This window comes from Diplotaxodon limnothrissa, linkage group LG6, assembly GCF_057381915.1.
Source record: "Diplotaxodon limnothrissa isolate DT_005_m linkage group LG6, D_limnothrissa_male_GT1.1, whole genome shotgun sequence".
In the NCBI taxonomy this organism is placed as follows: domain Eukaryota; kingdom Metazoa; phylum Chordata; class Actinopteri; order Cichliformes; family Cichlidae; genus Diplotaxodon; species Diplotaxodon limnothrissa.
In genome coordinates, this window is record NC_140601.1 from 43,255,698 (window position 1) to 43,279,160 (window position 23,463).

General features: G+C 46.5%; 2 protein-coding genes across 2 annotated transcripts; one reads left to right on the plus strand and one right to left on the minus strand.

Moving 5' to 3' along the window:
• The first annotated feature begins 4,411 nt into the window (after nucleotides 1-4,411).
• On the plus strand, nucleotides 4,412-6,067 carry LOC146631306 (E3 ubiquitin-protein ligase TRIM39-like). The gene has a single exon (XM_085356497.1). The coding sequence runs from the start codon at nucleotides 4,412-4,414 to the stop codon at nucleotides 6,065-6,067; it is 1,656 nt and encodes a 551-aa protein (XP_085212623.1).
• A 3,766-nt stretch (nucleotides 6,068-9,833) lies between these two features.
• Nucleotides 9,834-20,613, minus strand: mtmr7b (myotubularin related protein 7b). The gene is made up of 14 exons (XM_085356498.1): nucleotides 20,590-20,613; nucleotides 19,741-19,866; nucleotides 17,508-17,670; nucleotides 17,255-17,412; nucleotides 16,474-16,602; nucleotides 15,843-15,977; nucleotides 15,628-15,760; nucleotides 15,288-15,397; nucleotides 14,669-14,794; nucleotides 14,538-14,587; nucleotides 13,881-14,081; nucleotides 13,084-13,218; nucleotides 10,939-11,065; nucleotides 9,834-10,187 (listed from the first exon to the last, which is right to left on the minus strand). The coding sequence occupies exons 1-14, from the start codon at nucleotides 20,611-20,613 to the stop codon at nucleotides 9,834-9,836; spliced, it is 1,971 nt and encodes a 656-aa protein (XP_085212624.1).
• Between the last annotated feature and the right edge of the window lie 2,850 nt (nucleotides 20,614-23,463).

Sequence of the window (23,463 nt, forward strand, 5' to 3'; positions counted from 1 at the left end):
GGGCGGCTGGCTGCTTCCCAAACAAATACACATGTGCAGCTTGGCACTTGTGCTGTACGTAACAAGTCACGTGATGTGACGCTGCGGCTGTGATTGGTTCTGCTCTGCGCTACTTAATTTGGATTGGCTGTTCTTTTTTTTCTTTTTTCTTTTTTTTTTTTTAAGAGGACAAGAGCGGCGAGGTCTATCGCGATAGTTTAATTTTTCTATCGAGAAAAAGTTATATCGCGATACATATCGTTATCGTTCTATCGCCCAGCTCTACTTGGCCGTCGAAATAAGACGCAGTTGGTAGAAGCTAGATTTGACTACAGAGGACACTTGTTTGTCAGATTTGAAGGAGCTGTCCAGCAGCACACCTAGGTTACTAACAGTGTCAGAGAGAAAAGTGGCGAGGGATCCAAAGGTATCAACTAGCTGGCCCCGGGGGAAATAACTGTCAAACACCACAATTTCGGTTTCATTTAAGATTAGAGAGTTGCCCAAAAGCCATTCTTTGGCTTCTCTCATGCACTCTATGAAGCAGTGCAGGTACAGAGCAACATCATCAGTTAGCTGAAAGTAAATTTGTATATCATCAGCATAGCAATGAAATGACATGTTGTATTTTTCAAAGATTAAGTTTAGAGGTAGCATATAGAGAGAGAATAACATTGGGCCCAACACAGAGCCTTGAGGCACGCCACAGCAGAAGGATGCAACAGAGGAAGAATAGGTACCCAGAGTGAGAGAGGAGGACCTGCTCGAAAGATATGATTTAAACCAGTTAAGGGCGTCACCTCTAATGCCAACTGTATGTTCTAACCTCGTTAGTAGAATATTATGGTCCACCATACTAAAGGCTGAGGACAAGTCCAGTAAGCCTAAGACTGCAGAACGACCTGAATCGGCAATTAGGAGAAGATCATTAAGGACTATCAGCAGAGCTGTTTCAGTGCTATGACGTGGTTTAAAGCCAGACTGGAATTTATCATTGATGTTGTTCGCATCCAGTTGGGCCTGGAGTTGCGAGAGAATTATCTTCTCCAAGATTTTGGACAGGAATAGGAGTTTGTGAACTACAGGCCGATCTCCAAAGTCATTATGATCGAGGTTCCTTCTTTGAGAACAGGCTGCACTACAGCGTGTTTAAAGGCTGATGGAACATGGCCGGAAAGCAATGAAGAATTTGTGAGAGTTAAAATACTGGGCCCAATTCCATCAAAACCATCCCTGATAATGCGTGATGGGAGAATATCATGTACAGAATTTGTATTTTTCAGTTGTTCAACTATTTGCTTAAGGGCGGGGAGTGACACCGGCTCAAACTGATGAAAAGTTGATGAACATCCAGGGGTGAAAGCAGGGCTCACAACTAAAGGGTGTGAAGACTTGAGAGATAAAAGTTTCTGTGAAGTAATAACAAAATTGTTCGCAGAGAGCTGGAGAGGACACCGTCGGCATTTCATGACAGGGATTGACCACTGGATTAAAGATTTTAAACAGCGTTCGAGGATTATAGCCATTAGTCTCAATAATTTCAGAAAAGAAAGCCGCTTTAGCCATTTTAACAGCATTTTGAAACTTCAGGCGGCTGGTACCTAAGATATCAAAGGATACCTGGAGCTTAGTCCAAGGGGCTTAGCCGGGCTCCACCCAAAGACACTACGTGGGTCTATCTTCCTGTGTACCCACCCACAGGAGGGGCCATAAGGGTTTGGTGCTCTGTGGATCAGGCAGCAGCCAGAGGTGGAAGTCTTGGTGCTCCAATCCCTGGCTTCAAAAACTGTTTGTAGCCCTTGGAGTGACCCTTTTTGGTGGGGTAGGAGCCAGAGCTGGTGCATAAGGTCAAGAAATGCCAACTAGATTTAGCATGGCTCGCCTGAATGCATAGCTCAGACTGTACGTTGGGGTTATTCCCAGTGAACGAGAGGGTTGCTTCCCTTTGCCTGCCTGACTGTTGTTTGTGCCCATGCACCAAATAACAGTTCAGAGTACCCAGGCTTCTTGGAATCACTGGCTGGGAGCTGGAGAGTGCTCCACCCAGGGACTGTTCTGCTGGGGGTCTTCAGTGCTCACGTTGGACCTGAGTGGTGTTTTGTGATTGGACTTTTGTTGGCAAGTGTCGTGGCAGTTGTCCCAGAACACAGGAGATGAAGGAAGCCGTCACCTTAAAGGAGTCTTATGAGGCTTGGTCAGCCTGTGGGATTCCAGAAGCACCTGACAGGTACTAGGGCTGGGCGATATATCGAGTTTTTTTAAAAATATCGATATATTTTCATACGAGATATAAGATGTGGCAATATCGTTTATATCGATATAGTCTATGTTACGTTATAATTATACTTGTGGAGCCGCAGGTTTGCCTCTCTTTCGTCCACTTTTGTCTCTACGCAACGTTACTCTGCCTTGCCTCTCCTTCACTGAACACAACTCCGCCTCCCCCATAGCTTCACCTGCAGGCAATGACAAGATGAAAGCGGAAAATCTCCGTTAGCGAGTTACCGCGGATGGCCCCGTGCGTGGGGCTGGACGGCGTCAACGTGTTAGCGAGCTAACCGCGCTAACGACATGCAGCCAGGAGGGGCTGCACGGCCTAAAATCCTTTCATTTTCTCAAAACTCGACAGTGCGCCTTATGTATGAATTCTGGTTGTGCTTACTGACCGCGAACCGATTTTATGTGGTACACAGCGCTCAGCAATCTGTCAACAAAAGTTTTAATATGACTTTGCTAAGCTACGGAGCTGCACCGCTTGATGTCGGAGGATTACGGCTACCGGGGAGGAGCCTCGCGGAGTGATACGTACTGTGTGTGTATAAGGACCACAAATGGCACCTGTTCAGAGACGTGGTGCAGCTGTGAAATCTGTCTCTTTGTTATTACGCTCAGCGTCTATTAGTTTACATTTTGACTGCACAATTGTGAGCTTTTTGTTATGCACAAAAACAACATTTTCTTTTATTTATGGACCATGATTATTTAATAAATGCTGATAAGTTTTTTTTGAGTAATTTCTTCATATACATCTACGCTGTATGTAAATAAAAGTGCCCGTGTGACATCTGGGACACAGCTTTGACTAAGAACTCTCTTTTTGTTCTTAACTTATGGCTTTAAAAAAAAAATCGAGATATATATCTTATATCGCCATCCAGCTAAAAAAATATCGAGATATGAATTTTGGGTCATATCGCCCAGCCCTAACAGGTACCAGCAGAACCAGCAACGTGCAACAGTAATAGTGGCTTATACAAAAACTCAGGTGTGGGAGGTGCTCAGGGAGACCGCGGAACAAGACTTTAGGTTGGCCTTAAAGTTATTTAAGAGACACACTATTTACAGTGGTGACAGGACGCTGCTGACCTCAACCAAAGACATGGCCAAGCAGTGGAAGGAACACTTTGAGGACCTCCTCAATCCCACATTCACATCTGCTATGCAAACAGAGTCTGGGCATACGGTCTGTGAGGTCACCAATGTAGTTAAACCACTGCTCAGTGGCAGGGCCCCTGGAATGAATGAAATGGGCGCTGAATTCCTGAAAGCTGTGAAGGTTGAAGGGCTGTCCTGGCTGACATGTCTCTGCAACATTGCATGGAGGTCTGGTTCTGTTGGCTTATTGGCATATTGTGACCAAGTATCTCAGGGTCTTGTGCTCGAGTAAGGGGAACATGAGTTTTACAGATGGATTGGAGCGGCGTCTGCAGTGATGCAGATGCTGTACAGATCTTAGTGATAGAAAAAGAGCTGAGCATCAAAGCAAAGCTTTCAATTTAGTGGTCTATCTACTTTCCTACCCTCACCTACATTTTACACAGCTTCCCAACGACGTTTGGACTTGAGGCTGAAATAATCCATCAGTCACACGATGAATAATCAGAGAGTAGAAGCTAGGCCTATGTTTGAAGCCACTGAGGTGTTTGATGGCGGGGTGACGTGGTTCCACTGAATGAAACTTGAGATGGTCCAATAACTCCGTACCTATCCTGTCTGTTTAATACCTGTATCGCTTTCCATCGGTTGCGTTTGCTGCTCATCAGTTCTCTCAGTATCCAGCATCATTTAATATAAATCACAACAGTACAGCAGTCACAAACCATTTCCTTCTTCCAATCAATGACACCCGACGCTAATTACATGTCTACCTTAAAAAGATACAATACTGTAAAACAAACAGTGACCCCTAGTGGCTCACAGAAGGTAACAACACAGAAAACGGCTCCTACAAAAAAAACTTATAGAGAAATAAATTTGTTGAAACCACACAAGATGAACGTTGTCACTTCCTCTTTCTTTCCATTCTTTATCTTTGATTTCTAGTGTTAGAGGCTGAATGTTAATTGTATTTTCTCTTTGATATTTCTAAACCATTTACAGATATGTTTAATTAAAGTGTACATTTTTATACTTCTGTTCTCAGGGTGCAGACATGTCTGCTGCCACCAATCTGCAGTATGAAGATCGCTTTCTGTGCTCCATCTGTCTGGATGTGTTCACTGATCCGGTCACCACATCATGTGGACACAACTTCTGCAAAAAGTGCATCACTCAATATTGGGATGTTCATGAGAGGTGTCAGTGTCCCCTGTGTAAGGAGACTTTCAAGAGTAGACCTCAGCTGAAGATCAACACCTTCATCTCTGAGACGGTTGCTCAGTTCAGACGTGAAGCTCAGCAGAAAGCCAGCAGCAGCAGCAGCTCAGAGCAACAAGCTGCCAAACCAGGAGAAGTTCCCTGTGACGTCTGCACTGGAACCAGACTGAAGGCCCTGAAGTCCTGCCTGGTGTGTCTGACCTCCTACTGTCAGACTCACCTGGAGCCTCATCTGACAGCTACAAGTCTGAAAAGACATCAGCTGATTAAGCCTGTGGAGAACCTGGAAAGCAGGATGTGTAGGAAGCACGATAAACATCTGGAGCTGTTCTGTAAGACCGACCAGACATGTGTCTGCATGCTCTGCTCTGTTCTAGATCACAAGGCTCATGAGTTTGTTCCTCTGAAAGAAGAATATGAAGGAAAGAAGGCAGAGCTGGAGAAGACAGAGGCTGAGATTCAGCAGATGATCCAGAAGAGACGACTGAAGATTCAGGAGATCAAAGAGTCGGTGAAGATGAGGAAAGATGCTGCAGACAGACAGAAAGCAGAAGGTGTTCAGGTCCTCACGGCTCTGATGGAGTCTGTTGAGAGACGCCTGAAGGAGCTCATAAAGGAGATCGAAGACAAACAGGAAACTACAGAGAAACAGGCTGAAGGACTCATCAAAGATCTGGAACAGGAAATCTCTGAGCTGATGGAGAGAAGCTCTGAGGTGGAGCAGCTCTCACGCTCTGAAGACCACCTCCACCTCCTCCAGAGCTTCTCCTCCCTGAAAGCTGCTCTATGCACCAAGGACTGGACAGAGGTCAGAGTCCGTCCACCATCATATGAGGGGACTGTGGGGAGAGCTGTGGAGACACTCAGGAAAGACATGAAGAAGCTGTTTGAGGCTGCAGAGCTGAAGAGGGTCCAGCAGGATGCAGTGGACGTGACTCTGGATCCTGATACAGCAAATCCTTATCTCATCCTGTCTGATGATGGAAAACAAGTGAATCATGGTGATGTGAGGAAGAAACTTCCGGACAACCCAGAGAGATTTTCTTACTGTGTTTGTGTTTTAGCAGAGCAGAGTTTCTCTTCAGGCAGATTTTACTTTGAGGTTCAGGTTAAAGGAAAGACTGACTGGGACTTAGGAGTGTCCACAGAGTCGATCAACAGGAAGGGAAAAATCAGACTGAGACCTCAGAACGGTCTCTGGACTGTTTGTCTGAGAAATGGAAATGAGTACAAAGCTTGTGCCGCCCCTCCGGTCCGTCTCTGTCTCCGGTCTGGTCCTCAGAAGGTGGGGGTGTTTGTGGACTATGAGGAGGGTCTGGTCTCCTTCTATGACGTAGATGCTGCAGCTCTGATCTACTCGTTCACTGGCTGCTCCTTCACAGAGAAGCTCCACCCGTACTTGAATCCGTGTAATAATGATGATGGTAAGAACGCTGCACCTCTGCTGATCACTGCTGTCGATCTCATTCTGTGTGAAGACCGTCTGGATTAAGAACATTCACTGATAACACTCGATGAGTTTGGTGTTCGTGTCACACAGTGGAAAATTGTTTTTATATTTTGTTTTGGATCAGGCTGTTTATTGGTACATAGTGTTGATTTTATTTGCATGGTTTTATCCTCATATTTATATTGTGTATTTTAGTTTTGTTGCACAATATTCTTTTAATCCACTGTGGACTAAGCAGACCTGTAGGCACCTGTGAGGCGGGGCGTTCCCCGAGCCGGCCTATCAGCCGCCAAACTGACCTGCTAAAGGGGATAGTGAGAGAGCGATGCACGAAAGGTGAGCAGGAGAAAAAAGAAACGTGTTCAAGCCAGCATATGTGTCGAAGGACCTGCTGCTTGGGTGCCACGAGTCGTTCGGCAACGGACTGGCCAGCGGAACACGGCGATCCAGTCCCAACGGCAGGAACAGCGACAGTGGGTGGCGATGCCCGCAATCCACAGCAGGGCAGGGGTGTCCCTCTGCCTGCATCTGGCGGTACTACGAGGGAGGCCGTGTTCAGGTGTGGAGTGGGGCGGGACTGTGCAGTGACGCGCTGTCAGGAGAAGACAGGTCTGCGACAGGAGCCCCCTCCTTGTTCTTCTGGCCGGTGTGGTTTCCATCCTGGAAGAGAAATTCCTCTCCTGTTTCAGATAAGGACCATTTGCCCGCGTGTGGCTGGACTGTGGGATTATGGCACTGTGGGGGGGAAACATTTGTGTAGCTTTTGTTTTGATAGTATATAGTTATTTCTGCCGGCAGGGTTTTTAGCGTGTTGGAAACTCTTTATTGTATAGGGGGATTTTAAACTGTATTTGTGATTCTGGTTGTGTCTGTGTTCCCATGGAAATAAAGGGTGTGTTTAAGGCCCTGAGCGCCGACCCACTCACTCCCCTTCTTCTTGTATGTGAACGGACTTTGAGGTGAAGATTTATATCCAGCACTTTCAGCGGCTACATTCATATCATTGATCTCACACGTACAGTACATTGTTTAAAAATGGAAATAATCTGTAAAATTCTGTAAAAATAAAACAAAACAAACAAATAATCTGACAGAAAAATATCGTACAGCAGTGGAACTTAACAGTTTGTAATTTTGGTAATTAAAATATGGAGAAGTTTTTTTTATGGTACAGAAAATATATTTGTAGCTTTAAATTTACATGAAATCTTTCAAATAAAAAGTATTTACATGTGTAAAGACGACACATTTACCCGCAGTGTGGTTCAACACTGTAATACAGTAATCAGGTGTATTAGTCTGTTTTTATAGTAAAGAATCTCATAGTTTTATTAGAGTCTCAGCTTTTGGAATATCCAAGAAGAAAGCATGTGTACTAAACCAACTACTGAGTGCAAGAAGAGCTAAAAGCTCACTGACATCACCTCAGTCGTAGCTTTGCTAGCAAGCACACGGTCCTGTCATCATGAGAGGAAGACTCAGTTTAATATGTAGCTGGTGACGCGACGTGGCTGCTCAGAACGTAAGTGTCTGCAGACAGAGTGATCTAATGGTACAAAGCTTGGGTTTGGTTTACTCACCCTGCAGATGCAATGTGTGGTGCTGTTTCTCCAGAGTTTTGCTTGTTGTTGGTTATTTAAAGTCTCCACCTTCTCTGGATTCGGAGTTTCCTCCTCTTCCTCAGCCCTAGCTACATGTGCAAGTACTGTGACTGTAACTTTACTGACGTCTGCAGCACGAACACATTATGGAGAAAGAGAGGGAACAAGGATGTGTGCAGGCCGTAAATGGTATAAAAGCTGCTTCAAGCTTTAAATAAATTCCACTAAAGATCCAAACCTGCTGTGGGACGGACACAGATACGCTGTGAAGGAGCCGTAACTCAAACGGCTGCTCGGCCTCCACAGAGGAAGAAGGCGAGGACGCGAGTTCTTCTCTTTAATATGGATTTACTGAGATCGTTTACATCAGTGGATACAGGAAACACACAGCGACGTACAGACACACCACAGGCTACAGTGTACCAGTTAAAAAGGAGACGAGCTCCTTAGAGCCAATCACAGATGTCACGCCTCTCCTTTCAAAGTTCGTCTTCAGTGCATCAGTTAAAGTCAAACTTCTCCAACCATAAACCAGCAGTGGACGGAGGAGGTGTCGGTCAGAGTCCCAGTTATGAGCAGGAGGAGGAAGTGGAGCCAGTTTATCACCAGCTCCCAGTAACAGAGATCCAGCTCTCTCTCACACACACACACACACACACACACACACACACACACACACACACACACACACACCTCCAAACCTGCTGCTCGTCCAACGTGGGAATGTACAGAGTTACAGATGATTAAAGTTTAGAGGAACACTGCTCTGAGCTCATCATTTCCACTTTGTCATCTGAAGGACCGACAGCATCAGCTCCTCACACGGCAAAATCTAAATAAAGTTTAATAAAATCAAATAAAGCACAAAAAAGTCTAAAATCAAAAATAAACACTGACCTGTTTGTTCTTCAGTCCCTTTAAACCTTTGAAATAAACGTGTCGTTAAGAAGGCGATGAGAAAGTGAACGATCGGTGTGTGTCTGCCTGCGTGTGTGTGTGTGTCTGCCTGCGTGTGTGTGTGTGTCTGCCTGCGTGTGTGTGTGTGTGTGTGTGTGTGTGTCTATATGTCTGTGTCTATATGTGTGTGTCTATATGTGTGTGTGTGTGTGTGTGTGTGTGTGTGTGTGTGTGTGTGTGTGTGTGTCTATATGTGTGTGTCTGTCAGTGTGTGTGTGTGTCTATGTCTGTGTCTATATGTGTGTGTGTGTGTGTCTATATGTGTGTGTGTGTGTGTCTATATGTGTGTGTGTCTGTGTCTATATGTGTGTGTCTGTCAGTGTGTGTGTGTGTCTATGTCTGTGTCTATATGTGTGTGTGTGTGTGTCTATATGTGTCTGTGTCTATATGTGTGTGTCTGTCAGTGTGTGTGTGTGTCTATGTCTGTGTCTATATGTGTGTGTGTGTGTGTCTATATGTGTGTGTGTGTGTGTGTCTATATGTGTGTCTGTCAGTGTGTGTCTGCCTGCATGTGTGTGTGTTGGAGCATTTCAGTCAGAGTGTGTTTGTGGGGTTTCTGTGTTATTGTGACAGTTTAAAGTACGTTTGTCTCTAATAAAAAATCTCCCCGGTGTTCCCAAAGTAACTGTGGTAGAAGCCCCGCCCACCAGGGGCTTAAAGGGGGCGGGCCGTTTTGAACTGAATCAAAGCTGCTCTAGCAGCACTTCAGTGTTCAGACTGAGCAGACGGCTGATCCAGGATCAGACTGAAGCCCTCTGAGGAAACGGCCGCCTGTCGTCCACACAAATACGACCCCACAGGCGTGATTGCTGTGACGAGCTAACGAGCTAACGAGCTAACAAGGGCCACGCTGAACACGTACAGCAGGTCAGCTTCATGATCTACAGTGAAACCTTTATGCCTGTTATGCCGCGCTGCAGGACGAGGAAGACTGGGTGGAAACAAGTTTTCAGACTCTTCAGTGGAGAGAAGAAGAGACAATAACTCGTGTTTGTTCTGATCGCTTTAAACTCGTGTGCGTCTGACTTCCTGTCACTGTGCAATCGTGCGTTTCAGTACAAATGTCAGTAACCTAAAAACATTTAAATTGAAGCAGCCTGTCTGTTCTGTGAACCAAAAACGTTAAACCGTGTTTTCACCTCCGTCTCAAACGCCGCCGAGGTTTCTCCCTTTAACCTGAAAACGTCACCTCGCCGTCCTGTGAATAAATATTAATAAAAGCCAGCGGAGTCCCTTTGATCCGGTCCGTGTCACTCCAAGTCCGGGTCCTTGCCGACATCACCGCCGCTGGATGAGCGGCTGCTGAGGTCGGCCACGCCCGACTCCAGGTCGCTGCAGGTGGAGAGGTCATCGGGGTCGTGACTCTTGAGCTGGCCATGTGGCCCTAAGGGCAGGGAGAGTGCGGGCTCCTTGGTGTGAGTCTTCTGATTGGCTGGTGCAGAGGAAAGTGTGTGACTGCTGTCCTGTGCAAGGCTGGCGATTGGCTCTCTGTATAAGGTGGGCGGGTCCGGCCCGCTGTGCCTCTGCGGCAGGCAGCTAGTCCTCCTCCGGGGAACCTCGATCTTCTCCCAGGTGATCGGCTTCCCCGTAAGCTCTGCGATCCTCTGCACAGAGACAAGAAGCTTACAATCAGCTGACAGGACTCGTAACTGGAAAAACTTTATTAACACTCAGAGAGTTACAGGTTAGAACGAGGCTGCAGCCCAGCTGCAGTTCCCCTCACGTCCACTAGAGGCTCCAGCAGTGACTCAGTCCCATAGACTCCTATGTTAAAACTTTACAGAAGAAACAAAGGTGTTTTTAACATGACGTAGCTGCTAGCTGTCTGACTTCACCTCAGCTAACCCTGAACTTGACCTCTGCACCGTGTTTGTGCTGTTGCAGCTTTTTAATGACATCGCCTGACCAATAATGTGTCGGCTGTGAGGTTACTGGACTAACAGACTGTCCAATGAGATGTTACTGAGCGCTAACATCAGGTATGTGTGACACAGTCTATGGTGGCCAAATACAGTAACCTTTACACAACCCAGCAGGGCGGCTAATGCTAACATGCTAATGTCCAATTCTGAGATGTAGAGCCAGTTTCCTTCTTTTATTTACAGTCTTTGCTTCCAACATAAGACATTTAAAAAAAATTAATCTAGAAACTTCTGCAGATTTTTAAAATTGGTTTAATAGCTGCTGAATTATTTTTAATTTTTGGGGTAAAAAGTTTTAAAAAGTAGACGGTCGCAGTTTAAGCAGCGAAGCTGAAGTGAACGATCTGTGCTGGTGTCATAACAGGCGTGTCGTGTGTTGTATGCCTTGTCTGGAGCCCGGGTGGTGGTGGTGGGCGGTTCCTCCTGGCGGTACCTCCTGGTGATTGGTCAGCTCCTCTTCCAGCTGCTGGGACTCCTCCCTCACGGCAGACAGGAAGTCGGCAGGTGACTGGCGGGGAGGCGTCGATTTCTCAGCGTGGTTATAGAGACCCTTCCACATCCTGGAGGAGAATAAATGTGAAATATAAAAGCAGAGAAACTCTCCGCCTGTTTCAGGGACTCAGGCAAACACAACAAATGCACAAAACCAGCAGCTCAGTGCAGCTTCCTTTAACCCTTTAAAGCCGGAAGTGACGTCATTTTCGCGGAAAATGTAGTTGTTTTTTTTTACCTTCGGGGCCTTATGAGCCTATACTGGTGTTTTTGAAAGTCATGTTTGACTTTTTGCTTTTCTGAATAGTTTCTGGGATGCTTAGGACTCAAGTTGCACTGCTGGAAACAGTTTATTTTGATGCATATGCTGTTTTTTTGCAAATTTGCATTATAATATTTATTTCCGTTTTTCCAGCAGTGTATAAAAATTGGTGTATCTCAAAAATAAAACTATGAAGACACTCAAAATACATTTCCTGTTGTTAGAAACTATTTTGTGCAACTTTTTTGTATTTACAGTTTTGAGGGACAAACCTCTTAAATTTCTCTAACTAGAAATATATGCAAAAAAAAAAAAACAACAACAAAAAAAACAAAAACATAGTTTATTGCTCTTTTTTGCAATTTATGTAGTTATTATTGACTTAATGCATACATATTATCAATATTTGGACTATAACGGTTTTATTGATGTATAGTAACTTGAAATGCTCCCACAAGTAAGAAAGAATATTAACACATTATTGGAGCAAAGCAGAAGTAACACACAAGAAACATGGAGGATATTAAACAGTAAAATCAAAAAGGGCCCAAAAAATAAGAATTATCCAGATTATTTAAAAAAAGATAAAGATATTGTGCTCGATAAAACTAAAGACATTGCAAATGAATTTAATGATTTCTTTGTAAATGTTGGCTTTAATTTAGCAAAAGAAATTCCAGAGTCAAGAAATAAAAACAGAGATGTCAGTTCACCAATTACAGGCCAATATCTCTGCTCCCACAGTTCTCAAAATTTTAGAAAAGTTATTTGTTAATAGACTTGATAAATATATGGAGAAGCATCATCTCCTAAGTGATAACCAACATGGCTTTAGAGTGAAAAGGTCCACTTCGATGGCAGTGATGGAACTTGTTGAAGGGATATCTAATGCTATAGATAATAAGGAATATACTGTTGGTGTTTTTATAGACTTAAAAAAGGCGTTTGATACAATTGATCTATATTAATGAATAAACTAGAGAGAAATGGCATAAGAGGGTTAGCATACAAGTGGATGACAAGTTACCTGGATGACAGAAATCAATAATGTAAAATCTAAGCAGTTGAAGGTAACTTGTGGTGTTCCTCAGGGCTCTGTGCTGGGCCCTAAATTATTTATATTATATATAAATGACATATGTAGTGTTTCCAAACTGTTAAAATGTGTGTTGTTTGCTGATGACACCACTCTGTACTGCTCAGGTAAAAACCCAGAACAGCTTCTGACTGCAGCGGAAAAGGAGTTAAATATATTAAAAAACTGGTTTGATGTAAATAAGTTATCGTTACATATAAAGAAAACAAAAAGTATTATTTTGGCACTAGACAAATGAAAAATGTATCCAAAATCAGGGTTAATGGAATTGAAATTGAAAGAGTGCACGAGAATAAATTTCTTGGAGTGATGATTGATGATCAGCTGGAAGTCTCATACAAACCACTGATTTTCTCTACAAAACAAACATGACCTGAACAAGAAATTTGATTCGCCTTGTCTCGTGCTGTCTTGCTTTGTGGTAATCTTTATTCTGTATTCACTGAGATATTTGAATGCTGATCAATAAATCAAAACAAGTGTCCCTACAGCATGTAAGAATATAAGGATAATTCTGGCAGACTTGGTTCTATGGTAGGTCTTAAAGGGTGAACCTGCTGCTGCTTAAATAAATTAATTTAACAGGAATCGTCATGTTTCCAGCTAAGCTATCAGGATCCACAGAATCACTGCTGGGAATCGCAGCCGGCTGGACTGGACCAGGACTACACTTCCTGTTTTGTGAAAGAGAACGCGGTTGTGTTGGCGTTTTTGCTGCAGTGACTCACTTGAAGCAGTAGGGGGAGGTGTTGGGTCTCAGCACGCCCTGACTCTGGCTCTGCTCGGCCTTGTACAGAGGGTTGGTGTACTCGCCTCGGTCCTTCCACAGCTGAGGCCACACCGAGTGAGTGCGCTCATGAAGCCTGCAGACACACATCGCACAGCCTTTACCTCCGTGACACAGATACGAATAAAACTGGATTATAAGCGGCGTGCTCGCCGTCGCCTGTGGACACGAGCTGTTGTAGCGATGAAAACATCTGTGGTCTGTGACGAGGAGTGGCAGGTGATGAACGACGGACTGTTCCTCATTAAAAACATTTAAGGTTTCTGCACTTCCTGTTTCTTACTTCCTTAAATAAAAACGAGCAGCGGGCAGATATCCACGCAGACGGGACTGCGACGACATCAGACCATGAACACATTCTGTCCAGTTTCAGAAACTCATCTCGTTTAAATAAAAGCTACGACGGCTGATTTCCTTTAACACAGGAGAGGGAGCTCCTCGAGGGCCGGCGTCCTGCAGCTCTCAGACGCGGCTGATTTAAAGGTCTTGAGTTCTCCAGAGGCCCAGTAATGAACTAATCATGTGATGCAGGTGTGCTGACCCAGGGTGCGATCTAACACCTGCAGGACGCCGGCGCTCGAGGCCTGGAGTTCCCACAGGATCAGTCGCTGGTTTCTACTTTTTCCTCTTTGCATCCGTCACATAAACAGGACTGATTTCTTAAATCTATTCAGACCCTGAAAAGCCGACTCGCCTGCTCACAGTAAGAGCCCGTGAATCCGGGACGCTCGTGCTCACCTCATGTCCCGACGCTCCTTCTGGCTGTTTCCCAGGAAGGTCCCGTACTGACACGAGTACACGTGAGCGTGGATGGCGATGAGGAAGCGCTCGTTGAACTCAAAGGCACACGGGAACTGCTCTGACAGCTGCCACACGCACTCCAGGAACTGGTCGATGACGGGGGACACCTCTTTGGGATCTCTGTCCAGGTGAGCGTACCTGCGGGGCACAGAGCAATTTTCATGTGTTCAATCAGGTAAAGAGCAAATATGAACGAGTAATTAAACTGCTGATGCTCTCGTTGAACGTCAGCTGTACAGGTAAGCTTGACATCACTAACAGAAACTAATGAACCGTCATCACGTCTGATGTCTCACGTTTACTGGAGTCTGTGCTCACGTCTCTACAATCATGAGATTGAAACATTAGAACTGAGGTTCTGCTGCTTTGAAGTGAAAGTCGTTTGGATTGTTTGGACCAACCCTCGCCTTCAGCGTCTCTTTCAGTTTCAACCTCGGAGCTCGTTACAGAACTGGCACTGCCGCCCTCTTCTTCTTTCTCATGGTTTCCCACACCGTAGGACCAAAGTGTCTGAAACGTCTTTATCGTGGACTAAATGTGGACAGAAAGATGCAAGAGAAGCGTCCGAATGAGACCAGACTCAAAGTTACTGACCTGTGTGAGAACTTGTGGCCAAACGACACCCAGTCTCTCTGTATCAGCACCTAGAAGAAGAAGAGGAGGAGGTATGGATGTGAGACGTCAGAGGAAGAACAGGCGATGGTCAGCGCGGCCGTCTGCGTTACCATGAGGCCTCTGATGGTCCTGTAGTACGGGTCCAGCAGGATACTGGCCACAGAGCAGGCCTGGGCGGTCCTGTCCCAGCCGTCTGAGCAGTGAACCAGCACGCTGACGCCTTCGTCCGCCACCGCCTGGAGAGAGCGCAGAGAGCAGGAGTCTGACTTTAGTGCCTGATGGAGCTGCGACTGCTGAACCTGACCTGATGTAATGACCACGTTTTAAAAAAAACGACGGGTTACCGTGAGGCGAGCTGGCAACGGGTGTTTTTTTTAGTTTAGCAAATCCAATCAGAGCATGGAGGCTGCGCTCAGGTGTGCACAGCTCTACCTGTGGATGCATTTACATGCAGCGTAGTAAAGCCACGCTGGGCGACCTCCACCACAAACAGCAGCACAGCGCGTCCACTGTGACCATCCCCACCGCGAGGCCCCGACTTCGTATCATTAACAACGTTTACGTTTCTCACGTCTGATAAATAAAGCCGTGACATCATCCATCGGTCTGATTACGAAGCATCAACTGACTGACTGAGGGGGGTCCCACCTGACTGAGACCCCACCCCCGAGCAACCGCTAGTTATTAAAGCATTAGCTCTGCTGAGCGTGTGCGAGTGCGTACACACACCCGGGCTACGAAGACGCCGGCATCCAGTATGGCTTTGATGTGTTTGAGCCAACCAGAGTTCTCCAGCCCCCACAGGAAGTCTGTCACGGACGGAGATCGCATTTCCCCCACTGAGAGAGAGAGAGAGAGAGAGAGAGAGAGAGAGAGAGAGAGAGAGAGAGAGAGAGAGAGAGAGAGAGAGAGAGAGAGAGAGAGAGAGAGAGAGAGAGAGAGAGAGAGAGAGAGAGAGAGAGAGAGAGAGAAAAAAAATATGCAGTCAGAGGAAGCTGAACATTTCTTCCTCATTACTGTTTGTTTACCACACACACACACACACACACACACACACACACACGGTTACCGTCGACGATCTTCTGCTGGCTGCTCCTCATCACGTGAATGTTTTCGATGCCGATGAACTGCAGCTTGATGTTGGTGTAGTGGTCCTCGTTCTCGTAGCCTTTACCTGCCGCTCGATTCGCCATCGCGTTCAGCTGCACGCACACACACTCCGTTAGTCACAACACCTCTTCGTGTGTGTGTGTGTGTGTGTGTGTGTGTGTGTGTGTGTGTTACCTTGGGCCTGGTATCCACCACGTAGATGTAGTCACTTCCAGGGTTGGACTTCATCAGCGCCTGCAGCATCATCTCGTCCTCCTGACAGCGCCCGCTGAAGCCCGACAGCGGCTGACTGCAGCGGCACACGGCGGCCTGCAGAGCGAAGAACACACTCAGAATCCCACCTTCGTGTGTGTGTGTGTGTGTGTGTGTGTGTGTGTGTGTGTGTGTCTATTTAGTGCCCGTTCTCACGAGCTTGAAGCATTTTTGAGACTCAGAACGTGGTTTTGGTGTCAGGGTGACAGTTGGTTCATGGTTAGTCAGGATATTGTGGCTTAGTTATACTGGTTTTAAGCTCAGGTGCACAGTGCAAGCGGCCGACTGGACCCTTGTTCTTCCTTCAATCTCACAATGAGACTTATGTGCTCTTCCTTTGTTTGCATCATGCGTTCGGCTGTGTTAACCTTGGCCATCTCATCCACAGTCTTACATATGCCCATACACATGGAGGGAATACAGAGCTTTTAATGCCCGTTTGTTGTCAGGGTGACAGTTAGTTTATGGTGAGGTTTAAGGTAAGCAGCTAAAGCATAATGTCAATGAGATGTCCCCACGAGGATATAAATACAAACGTGTGTGTGTGTCTGACCAGTGTGTCCTGGTGGAAGTACGACAAAGCAGGAAATCGTCCTCGACTTCTGAACCTCGAGCTGCCCACGATGATGGCGGGCGTGGCCGACTTTGGAACAAACAGCTCTGAAGGGTATGTATCACACACCTGCAGGACACACACACGCACACACACGCACACGCGCACGCACGCACACACGCACACACACACACACTGTTTAAGCTCATATGGTGCATTTTAAACATCCTGTTACGATGACTCGGCCAAGCCGCTCAGCTGGTTCCAGCACAAACGCCGCAGACTGAGACAAACAGCTGCTTTGCTAAAACCGTCCCTCTGAGAATATTCACCGCTCCTTCCTGATGAAATATTCAGAGACCGTCAACACCACAGGTGACCTGGGAGCCTGACTGGACCCTGAGCTGGAGGGTGGTGCTGTGACGTAGCTGTTGATAAGCTGTGAGTGAGGCTTGTTTGAGCTAATCTACCAAACCTTATAAAAACTACTGACTGACTTAAAGAGAAACATTCACAGGTTTAGATCGCAGCAGAGACAAAGCTCTGCAAACACGTGAAACGAGGAAAACACCTTCATCAGTCTGAGCACGCAGACAGCAACGCTTAAACGTGATGAACCGAGTCTGAATATGGTGAGTGCAGTCAGACTGAGGGGGACGGCCTCTGGAGGCGCCGAGCTCTCAGAGCCGTCGGCGTATAAGCAGCAGCTTCACGTCAAAGTGCAGAAATGTACTCGTTATCTCTCAAACAGTTAACATTGTGTCACATGATCATGACTGACCCTGTATTCACTGTTTGCTGCCGTGGCAACCCACAGGTTGTTAGGGACGCCCATCCTCTTGTAGTCGGCCGCGAGGTCGATGAAGTTCCACGACTCCTCCCTCTCCTCTTTGTTCACGTTGGGGTTAAAGGACAGACAGTACAGCTCGCTGTACTTCTCTGGGAGGAGACGAGGAATTAAAAATCTGTGTTTTACATGTGCGCACGCACGCACGCACACACACACGCGCGCGCGCGCACACACGCACACACACCTGGCCGTGACAGTCTGGCCAATGAGGCGTGGACGTCCAAGCAGTCTCTCTCCTGTGGAATGAATATCTGGAAGATCTGGAAGTCCTTACAGCGAAGGATCAGCTGACCTCCTGAGGAGGTGGTGGGCGGCCTCTCCACGCTGCTCACCATGCTGTGCAATACCTGTAACACACACACACACAGTTACTTCCTGTAGACCTGCGTCACCAAGCACAGCACATTACTGTAAAGCACACCCATCATGGAGATGAGCAGCCCGCCGTGGCCTTGTTAGCGTAGCCTCTCAGATTTCCTAACAGGAAGTGCCCGGCCCACAGGAAGTACAGCTGTGCTGTGTTCTTCTCCTCATTCCTTGTTTATACCTCACAGCGCTGGGATAGGACTGATCATTTTGGGCTGCTGGGGTCACAAACCTCATGAAACGTTGCTCCAGCTCTGCCTCTGATAGGCCGGTGCGCCTCTGTGGTGGTTGGAGGAGAAGCTGCGTTCACTGTCGGCCGTTTGTGTTTGTATTCATAGTTTCTTTGGGTTTTTTGGACTATTTGGAGGGAAGAATTATGGGAATTCAACCAACATGAGATAAAAGACACGTGTGGAGGTTGAGACCAACACTGAACCATGACGTGAACTGGTTTGGGTCAGAGCCAATCAGACGCAGCATAGTTTTAATGAAGAACAAAATTAGGTGCTGTGCTGTGAAGGAGAGCTAATCTACACCTCGCTCTGACTCTGTCCTTTGTTTCTGCTAATCCAGCCAGCAGTCTGAGCCTGCTGAGTGAAATGTGACACGCCTGCATCTCTTCATCATCCACTCAGGTCCACGGGGACGAGGCGGACTCCTAAGAGGGGGGAGGGTGGCATCTTTTCTTCCCGTGTCTGGAAAACCACCCAGCCTGGAATTCTGTGAAAACACCGCACACCACTGATATCAGTGATCCCAGATGAAGCTGCGCCGCTCCTCATCACGATGAATGTGCAGCTAACAGCAGAGGAGACGAGGAGCTGCATAAACACAGATTATTATTTTTCTTTCACTGCTTCTGCTCAGACAGGATTCACCAAACTGGCAGGAAATATCTGCCTGCATGACAAATTCCTGCTTTTAAAACAGAAATATGAATCTGAATGAGAACTCTGTGCACAGCGTCTGAAAGCTGCTCCTTTAATCTGAGCATAAAAACCTTTAATTCTCGTCTCGCTTCCACTCTGAGGATCCATATTTAACCTCCTTCTTTCAGGGCTTTGTGATTAATATGAAGCTCTCCAGCAGCTTTCACTGTCAGATAAATGTTTCTCTGTGGATCACATTTCTGTCGTGTGCATCTCTGCAGCCCGACACACGCAGCTGGATAAATCCAGGCTCTACAGATGGCGTCCAAATTTATTCTCAGACTCCACATTTCTGGTATACTGGCTGATGCTTCAGCCTCTGAAACCTGCCTGCAGGGTTAACATCTCCACTTTTACAGCAGAACTAATCATGTTTACAGGCTGCTGCACAAACCTGTGTGGTCTTTGTGCTGTTGGAGCCTTTTTAATGCAATCATCTGAACAACCAGCCAAGAAGTCTGAGTGAAACTCAGGGTTTTATTGGGACGTTACTGAGCACTGACAGCAGCTGTGTGTTCCCTGGTACGACTTTCTAACGTTCTTTTATCCAAATATGGCGTCTTCCATCTGTGACGCGGCCTCCTGCAGCTCTCACTGCGCCCCGGCTTCACCTCATACTAATCTTTTTTTTTTCCTGTCCCGTTTGGTTCTTTAGCCGTCAGAATTGTTGTCTGAAGACCAACAAGGAGACCCGATGGATTTGCCGTATTGGTCCATTTGATCGACCTTTGTTGTTATTATTTATTTTATTTTATTTTCAGTTGTTACAGACGGGACAGACATGAGTGAGGGACAGGAAAGGGAGAAAGAAAGAGGAAGGAAAAGATGAACAGGAGGGAAGAGGGACAGTGAGAAAGGAAACTTAAAAAGAGAAAGAAGAGAAAACAAGCAAAACAACAGAGCAACATACTAAACACAACAGCATCATGTTAATCTAGCTAAGTGTAAACAGCAGTAAATGCTAAATATTGAATGTTGTTGTGTAGCAAGCAGGACCGACAGCGCACAATGTGCTGGGAAATAGCACCAACAGTGCCTCATACTAATCTGAGAGCTCCACAGGTAACAATGTGGCCGTGGCTGAAGGCGGGTACGATTATTATTCAAGCTGTTGCAGGTTACCCATGTCTCCTTGCGCGTCTCCGGGTTGTTCTCCACAAAGATGGCGTGCGTGGCAGAGAGGTACAGAGTCCCGACGCTGGCCTTTCTCTGGCCTGACGACCGGTCCAGCAGACGGACGTTTTCCACCTGAACAAAGTCAGAGACGCACACGTCAACCACGTCCACTGATCAAAGCATCCTCTGTGTCTGCATGACGCTCTGTGCAATCCAGAGATTTTCCTCCAGATCACCTGAGAGGTGAGCATGTGCTCAAGCTTTAAATGCATTATTATTCACAAAAAGGCCAAAAACTGGGAAAATGCACAGACTGTCTCCTTGAACTACAGGCTGAAGGCCCGTTTAAGCCGCGTGATCTCCACAGTGGGTCTAAAACTGTGACATCCGGTGCAGAGCAGGTAAATCTGGTTGTGTACGCAGAGAAAAGCCCTTTGCAGCTAGCTTTTATTAATAAGTATTATATAAATATTTCCGTAGTGTCAGGCAGACTGTGTGAGGACCGCTAACTCTCCCCAACCCTCCATAAACAGATGATGATGATGATGCGTTTTAAAGGAGAAAGGAGTCATATGAGGAGGAAGATGGAGGTCAGCAGCGCAGTGCTGACTCATGCATGTGCAGATGTGCTCGTGCTGATTATTAAGAATAATAATTAAGATGAAACTAACGGGCTGCGTGGGAGCACCCTTACAGCCACACGCGGCAGGTGTTTACGGCTAACGTCGGGGCTGTTTCCATTATCGGACACGCAGTGTTAGCCTCTCACGTTCTGCCGGTCGCGCGAGCCGCCTCCGGTGCTCTTCATCATCATCATTTATTTATTTTATTTTATTTATTTAAATATGATCTTACCTTCGGTGTCCGTATGTGCTCCATCACTGCCGGCTGACACAGCAGAGGTGGAGGAGGTGATGGAGACAGTGGCCCGACGTTTTCCTTTATCCTCGCCAGCGGTTAAATTCCCTGCTTCACGCCGACAGATGAGCCGTGTTCCCCGCTGCGGCTGCTCCAGAGCTGCCCCGGAGCGACTCCCATGACTTCCGTCCCTGCGTGTCCCGGTTCGGTTAGCCTAAACGACACAAAACCGAGTCCGTGTCACCGTAGACCGCCAGCACCCGAGCTCCCACCGCTTCTCCCGGCCGCTAACAGAGCCCCTTATAGCTGCTCCCGACACCACCATCACGTCAGCATTCACAACATCCGGTGATGCCTTTCAAAATAAAATGTAGACTAATACACGTTCCTTAACATTAGCAGCAGCGGCAGTCCATCTTTAATGAAAGGTGCTGTTTAAAAACTTTTATTCGTATAACTTTTACAACTTCTTAAAATATTATTTTTGAATTTATTGATTTATGGTGAGATCAAAAGGAAACCTGCGGTTTATTTTGAAAGGTAAAAAGTGTTTTTCTTTCTTATTTTGGTGAACTTGATTTACATGTCGTGCCAGGCTCGTGCGCGCTAAACCGCAAGGGCGCGTGCGCAAACCTCACCTTGTATTTTGTTTGTTTGTTTGTTTCTGATGTAATGATCGTGTTTTTGTGTTTCCTTTATATAAATGTTTAGTATTTACTGCTGTGTCATATATTCAGACACCCCTGTCCTCTTTTGTCTCTTTGTATCACGCTACATTTCTCGCCTTATTTTGTAATTTTAATAACGTGTTTCTAAACACGAGTGGGTTTATATTGGGTGCGGGGGGGATGCGTTAATTCCTCAAACTGACGCTGTTTTATTAAAGTGAGTTTGATTTAATGCTGTTTAAATATTTGTGTACATGTTTCGACATCTTTGTGAGGACAGAAAGTTAGCACGCTACTACACCCGCGTGACCAAACGTCACTTATGGGGACAAAGTGCCCGTCCTCACGAGTTTGGAGACATTTTTGAGGCTCAAAATGTGGTTTTAGAGTCAGGGTCACAGTTAATAATAATAATAATATTAACTGTAACCCTGGGTTACAGTTGGGTTATGGTTAGGATTAGGATTCATTTTTGATGGTTAGGGTAAGTGTGTGTGTGTGTGTGCGTGCGTGTGTGTGTATGTGTGTGTGTGTGTGTGTGTGGCAGTCAGGTTTCAGTGTGACAAACAGTGAAATGGTGGTTATGATTTCATGTTATGAGCTCTAGAACAGAAGAAGAGCTGTTTACTGTGATCGTACATGTCGAACAACATTATGGCTGCTCTCTCTCTCTCTCTCTCTCTGAGGGTATTACAGAGGTTGTGATTTCACGTCTTGAACCTCTGGCCTGGAAAAGTTCTTTAAGGTCATTCAAGAAGCAGCTGAACTCGACCGGTTTCAGATGTTTGAGCTGTCATTCAGAGCTGATAATTCATGAGTTCTCCGTGAGTTCTTCAGGACGAGGAGCCGGAGGAGCCATCAGTGGCTTTGTTTCCTGAGACCTGGATGACATCAGTGAAAGTTTTGTGTGTTTGTGCTGAAAATCATCTCAGAGCCTCTCATCCGTCTGGCTGATGAAGGCCACTCACATCATAATAAATAATAACAAAGCGGATAGTAACTAAGCTCAGAGAGGAACCCCTCGACAAACTGACTGAAACAAAATCAGAAATATAAATATGAAGTCTTCCTCCTGCCCTCCAGTGACTTCCAGTGACTGTTGCACACATGAATGACTTCCCACTTCCTGTCCCCGTGTGGACGCACAGAGGACACACACTGTTTGGACATCATGTGTAGAAACCACAGCAAAGATGTTGTGTGTCTGCCAGTATGACAGTGAGTCAGCACCGGGATGCTGAACTCTATCAGACGTGAAGTCTGGGGAGGACTGAGACATGTGAGTCCAGCCTGACACCCTGTGAGCGGTCAGACCCTGAGAGCTTGGATCAAACTGAGGTTAGTCTTCACTGCAGAATAAATCTGAGGACATTTTAACCTCACATCAATGGGGGAAGTTAATCCTCAGTCTCTGCTCATTTTCTGTCACACTATTCTGTTTAAACCTATCAGGAATAAGAATATTCAAACTCTTCTTTCCTACTGAGGAGAGGAACCAAAGAGCCATTTGTTATCCCTGAGCTTTAACATCATCACACGAGCAATCGTGGCTCAACAGTTGGCAGCCGTCTTGTAATCAGAAGGTTCGAGCCCGTTGTGTCCTTGGGCGAGACACTTCACCCGTTGCCTACTGGTGGTGGTCAGAGGTCAGAGGTCAGTGTCCGGCAGCCTCGCCTCTGTCACTGCGCCCCAGGGCGGCTGTGGCTACATGTAGCTTCATCACCAGTGTGTGAATGTGTGTGTGGATGACTGGATGTAGTGTAAAGCGCTGTACAAATACAGGCCATTTACATTGAGTGTGGGGTAAACCGTATCCTCTCTGGTCAGCTGGTCCTGGTGCCTCCTGGACCAGCCAAGAACATGAGGTCAGGAGGAGACTGAGAGCAGCGAACCCCAGGCAAACTGCCGGTCTCGACAGCATCCCAGGGACTGGTTAAAGCCCGCACAGACCAGCTGGCCGTGATCCTCACTGGGCTGTTCAACATCTCCCTGACTCACGCCATGGTTCCCACCTGGCTGAAGGCCTCCACATCATTTCCATCCCCAAAAAGCCAGCATAGACAGCCTCAATGACTACAGACATCTGTAGTCATGAAGTGCTTCGAGCAGATAGTGCTCAGCACGTGAGAGACTGTCTACCCCCCTCCCTCAGCCCCCACCATGGAGGTGGATGCCATCACCGTCACCTTTCACAGAGCGCTGA

Excerpts from the sequence above, each read along its gene's own strand:
- LOC146631306 (XM_085356497.1), top strand. The coding sequence starts at position 4,412 with ATGTCTGCTGCCACCAATCTGCAGTATGAAGATCGCTTTCTGTGCTCC.
- mtmr7b (XM_085356498.1), bottom strand. The coding sequence starts at position 20,613 with ATGGAGCACATACGGACACCGAAG. Across the intron at positions 17,671-19,740 it reads AGACGCGCAAGGAGACATGG|GTATTGCACAGCATGGTGAG; the intron begins GTAACCTGCAAC and ends TGTGTGTTACAG. Across the intron at positions 15,761-15,842 it reads TGGTGGATACCAGGCCCAAG|CTGAACGCGATGGCGAATCG; the intron begins GTAACACACACA and ends GTGTGCGTGCAG.